Raw genomic sequence first — 6,095 nt, 5'->3', positions numbered from 1 at the left:
CAGTCTCCGGAAAAACAAACCAGCACGTAAATTGTTACGTCTGTTTTCATTGTGAAGTGCTGCTTTGCAAGGTCACGTCGTCTAGCAAGCTGAAGAAAATCTGAATGAATGAATGAGTGGTAAGAATGAATCAACAACATGTTATATAACATAAAAATCAAACACAACATCACACACATACACCTTACCACATCACATGACAACAATTGTTTTGAAACTTTCCTTGACCCTTCCGTCACCACACCAGCACACTCACCCCCATGCACCTGAGGAAAGCCAAACTCATGTTCTTCTATGTTAGGTCAGTTGATTTGTTGGTTGGTTGATTGACTGACTAGCTGGCTTACTGGCTGGGCTGGCTAGATGACTGACTGGCTGGTTAGGTGACTAACTGACTGACTGGCTGGCTGGCTGACTGATTGGCTGACTGATTGAATAGATGGCTGATATAATGTCTGGCTGGTTAGGTGACTGATTGGCTGACTGACTGATTGGCTGAAAGACTGAGTGACTGAGTAACTGACTGTCTGACTGGTTGACTGGCTGGTTAGGTGACTGACTGGCTGACTGATTGACTGACTTACTGACTGGCTGGTTGACACTGACTGCCTGGTTAGGTAACTAACTGACTGACTTACTTACTTATTTACTGACTGACTGACTGACTGACTGACTGACTGACAGACAGACAGACTGACTGACTGACTGGCTGACTGACTGACTGACTGATTGACCGACGGACTACTGCAAATAAAACTAAAAATCCTCATTTATGCCCAGATATCCAAGCTCTTCGATTTTGAAAGCCTACTTCCCCGATGTTCTTTTCAACAAAAACAACACAGCACAACTCATCAAGTGGTTCAGTAATTTCAGGTTTGTTGTTGTTGTTCTTGTGGATGTTTATGTTGTTGTTGTTAATGATGGTGTATTGTTGCTGCTGTCGATAATGTTGTTGTTGTTGTTTTCCATATTGTTGACACTGAAAATATAACAACATTTCAAATGATGGATAAATACATTTATCAGACATTTTATTTCAACTTTGTCAATTTACTTATCCATAAACGTTTAGTGTAAAAGATTATTTGCTAACACCTGATGTAGGTAGGTAGGTAGGTCTAGGTAGGTACATACGTATGTAGATTCAAAAGCAAACTTGATAGATATTTTATAACTAGATGGTGAATGTTTATTTAAACTTTTTATGATTGAGATTAATTTAATAGAATTTTTATCGTGTTGCTTGCTAAAGAAATAATTTTAAAAATACATTACCGAATTTTCGAAATTTTAATTTAAAAATTGACCTCAATAATGTATAGGTATAGATAATATAAAAATAACATGTTTTAAAAATGAAACTTGCTTCTAAGCAAACAAATATATCGCACACCTACGCACTCCCACACATCCATCTGCATCCACACACGCTCACTTACATACATCCACACATACTTACTTACATTACACATAAAAATACACGCTCAAACAAACACACACACAAACAAACGTACACACACCAAACAAACACACACACGCAAACGCACACACATACACACACACATATATATATACCACACACACACATACACTCACATACAAGCACATTGGCGTCAGGGAAGCACAGAACAAATTTGTCCGTGATGTGAGATGACAACATCTTTGATGGCTTGCAATCTTTTAATCTTCAATGAGGATTAAAATGACGATTGTTCAATTTCTCACTTGTCGCTTGTTGTAGTCGTTGGTGGTGGTTGAATGTTGTTGTTGTTGGTGGTGGTGGTGGTGGTAGGCCTATGTGATTGGTGGTCGTCGTATGCTATTGTTGTTGTTGGTGGTGGTGATGGGGGTGTGTTTTTGTTGTTGTACAGGTTTGTGTTGTTGCGTTGTGCCATGCGACGTTGTTGATTTTTTTGTTGTTGCCTAATTAGAATAATGGACGCAAATTACTTGGAAAGAAGCGACATATGAAGAAAGAGAGGGGGTAGAAGTTATAAATCTTCCGCCAACAATGCAGCTTAATTGCGCTTTTTAATGTAAAATTTTTTAAAAGTTTTATTAGGAAATAAAAAAGTTCTTAAGATAAATCGCGTTTTTCTTTCAAAACAATGAAATCAACACAACAAAATAACAAAATAAATGTGATGAAGATGGTGTGCTTTGTTGGAACTTTGAAATGTATTTTAAATTTGAAAAAAATTCAAATTATTACATACCAACAAATGCCATTATACAAGATGTAACATCACACGCAATGATGTTCGCAACATCACATCCACTACAACAACGGCAACAACGACAACCACAAAAACATCAACAACCACAACATCAACAACCACAACATCAACAACCTTAACATCAACAACAAAAATATCAACAAAAACAACAATATAAACAACAACAACAATATCAACAAAAACAACAACATATACAACATCAACAACGACAACAACAACATAATCTCGCCGTCATGCGCAAAAATATTCAAAGCACAATTGACAACGTACAAACAAGATTAACGCGCACATCAGTTTTGATTTCAGAACAAGAAATGTTACGCCGAAACAACGTCAACCATAACATGAACATTGAAAACCACCACCACAACAACAACAACAATCACACACAACAACATCAATTAAATCAACAACAACAACACAAACAACATCAGTTAAATCAACAACAACAACATAAACAATACCACACATAGAGGACATAACCATAAACAACAACAACAACCACACACAACAACAATCACACATTGATGTACCACATGAAATACGGAAACACTAACATTAACACACAAAAAACACACACACACACACGTACCTATCTATATACACGCACGCACGCACACAAGCAATGGTAGACTTCTTAAAAACCTAAATGACGGCAGAAATATCCTGCACGCCTGCTTTAAATTTTTAAACATCCTTCATCATAACTGACGAGAAATTGTTGCAGTTAGCTGCTTGTTTGTCTGTTTGTTGGTTTGTTTGTGTTTGTTTGCTCGTTCGTTTGTGTGTTCGTTTGTGTGTTCGTTTGTGTGTTCGTTTGTGTGTTCGTTCGTTCATTTGTTTGTTCGTTCGTTGGTTCGTTTGTTTCTTTGTTTGTTAGGTGCATTTGAATTTGTTTGTGAATTAAAAGTTGATTAGGTCGACTCACTTCCACATCAAATTACGAAAATTTGTTTTATTCCAATATCATCGAACAAATTGGAACATAATGAATTTAACGATTTACAAAGTTCTCAGAAAGCCAAGGCATTCAGGGTTGAGGTATTTATAAAAGCGCAAATGGTCGATTTCGAGATGCTCACAATGTCCGGCTGGACTGTTTGGTTTATAACATTTCAAATAATGTTAATGAACCATAAAGTTAATTCAATATTGCGATGCATGCAAAGCAGCTGGTATGCCGAAGTCTCGCCGCCCAATGTTCTCAGCTGATTGGTCAGAAATTGAAAATTTTGACTTTGTTTCATTCAAGTGTTCATTTTAAAATAAACGATTGTCAGGTCGGAAGAAAAACGTGAATTAATTTCAGCTAACATAGGACCTTTGATGCATTTAAGGAGTGAGTGCTTGGAACTCTCTCCTGAACATAATTGAAGATGAACATAATTGAAGATGAACATAATTGAAGATGAACATAATTAAAGATGAACATAATTGAAGATGAACATAATTGAAGATGAACATAATTAAAGATGAACATAATTAAAGATGAACATAATTGAAGATGAACATGATTGAAGATGAACATACTTGAGGATGAACATGATTGAAGATGAACATAAATGAAGATGAACATAATTTCAAGGTAGCCATGGCGAAGTGCAAACAATTTTTCCGAAAATATATCTTGAGGAGGAGTGTTTCTCGAAAGCAGTGCGTAAAATTCTGGGCAAATTTGATGCAAAATTAAATCTTAGAATACTGATATGCTAATGCTCGTCAAAAATAACTCTAATTTTGAATGTTAAGAAAGGCCGCAAATTGTCACAAGAATGTTTGCTATTTGAAGTTTTGGTTCACTTATGAAGAAAAAAAGTTTATTGAATGTGTGAAGAGATGTTAAACTCTGCAGATAAAAATTAAAAGTACGAAAGGTTAGCTCTGGGTTTCGCTTTGATCTGGTTTGGTTCAGATGAAGGTTGGAATGTCAGACAGGCTGAGGAAATGTTGCATTCAATTGAGTGGTTGTAGGCTATTTAATTCGTTAAATATAACAATGAGAGTAAAGTTGTAGTAATGATGAAATTATTATTTACTATAAGAACAGCTCAAAACGCCAACATCAACTACGACAGCAGCTGCTGCAACGACAACTACTGCGAATTTGTCTGAGAGAAATAAAAACAAAATTAAGAACATACGAAAGGTGACTCATCGAGATACGCGACGTATTGAAGTTGTTGGTATACTAATTGAGAAATTCATTCATTAATTCATTCATTCGTTTGTTCGTTCGTTCGGTTGGTCGTTCGTTCGTTCATTCATTCATTCATTCATTCATTCATTTATTCACTTATTTCATATTTCTGTCGAGTAGCAATGGCTCAGGCTTTTAATGTTCCTCGAACAATCACCTGACGGTGGAGGAAGTGTGGAGGAAGTCATAAAGCAGAAATCTTCATTGAGATAGTCTGAGTAGCGTTTGAATTTACTTTTCGAATCTGCTTTTAAACCAACATAAGACAATGAAACCTGCCTGGCAGTGCAATTTGCTCTCTGCTCTTTAAATATAATTCATTATTTCGTTAGTCTAGGCGTGGGTATGTGTCTTTGTGCGTGTGTGCTTATATGTACGTGTGTATATGTGTCTGTGTGCGTGCGTGTGTGTGTATGTTTGTGTTGTGTATGTGTGCTTATATGTGCGTTTGTGTGTGTGTGTGCCTGTGTGATGCAGTTGCTGTAATTATCAAGAGTGTTTCCTTAGTTTTAATTGATACGCATCTATTTATTATTTAATTTTATAAAATATGTACATAAATAACTTGTCTTTGGTACACTTTTTTTAAAATCAGAAATTAATTTTAAAAATAATTAATATAATTATTTTAATGAGAAAAGTTTTCAAAATTAACAATTATTTTAATTTATTTTATTTTTATTTTATTGAATTTTTGAAAAAAATTATATTTGAGACACAAATGGATTTGATACGGGATGAGTTTACTTACAAAGTTACGCAAGACTTAAAGCGTGCATTCGTACGGTAGATAAACTGCTATCTTTTTACGCAACACAACTTTGTATTCACTCTGCATTGTTTCGCAATTGAAACGATGAAATGAGTAAGATAGATAGATGATGTACAAATAATATTATATTATGCGATGTATTTGATGCAAACAATTGGATAAACTGCAAACGCATGTTAGGTGAACTACACTTTATTCGCCCATCAAGCATCTCACTATGTTGACCTCCAGAAGTTTGAATGAAATTTTGTAGTGGTGTACTTCGTCTGGAAGGAGGTCTTTTTATTTTAGATGGTCAACATACACACCTACACACTACAGACACACACATCACAACACACATATGCACACGCACACACACATGCACGAACGGCATCAACAACAGCAACAATGAAAATTAATTGCAGTGCATTTGCCTTCACTGGAGCATGTCACAACGACTTGAAATGACCTATGAATGATGCAAACTTGACCTTTTGACCTTTCATCTCCACTAAGCTGCCATGCTCCAATGATTATTTTCACGCATGTACGTAGGGTTTGTAATTTTACGCGTGCATATCTGTTCGCAGGCATCGCGTGTACGTCCCAAATATTTGCGTCTGTGAAAAGATGGCTGCATATGTTTCCCAGCACAAAATCGTTTTGTGTGTGGCTTATTTTGCTAGTTTAGTTTGAGCTTCTCTCTTGCTTTTAATCCGTGCAGATGCATTTGAGTTTGGTTGACAACTTGGTATGCAAAACTGTAATGTTGGTGGTGTTCGTTCTTACCTGGACTCTTTCATTATCGTCATCGTCATTACTTTCATTGTCATCACCGATACCATCATCATCATCGTCGTCGTCATCATCATGATGACCACACAATCATAACACGTGCAACCTC

At 36.0% G+C, this 6,095-nt stretch overlaps 1 protein-coding gene across 1 annotated transcript; it reads left to right on the top strand.

The window, feature by feature from the left end:
- Positions 1-772: 772 nt before the first annotated feature.
- On the top strand, positions 773-994 carry HELRODRAFT_92637 (hypothetical protein; the record flags this gene model as incomplete). The annotated part of the gene is made up of 1 exon (XM_009023129.1): positions 773-994. One exon carries the CDS (start codon positions 773-775, stop codon positions 992-994), a length of 222 nt encoding a protein of 73 aa, XP_009021377.1.
- Positions 995-6,095: the final 5,101 nt, after the last annotated feature.

Source organism: Helobdella robusta, assembly GCF_000326865.2.
Source record: "Helobdella robusta unplaced genomic scaffold HELROscaffold_342, whole genome shotgun sequence".
NCBI lineage: Eukaryota > Metazoa > Annelida > Clitellata > Rhynchobdellida > Glossiphoniidae > Helobdella > Helobdella robusta.
This window is presented reverse-complemented; position numbering and strand designations above follow the sequence as displayed.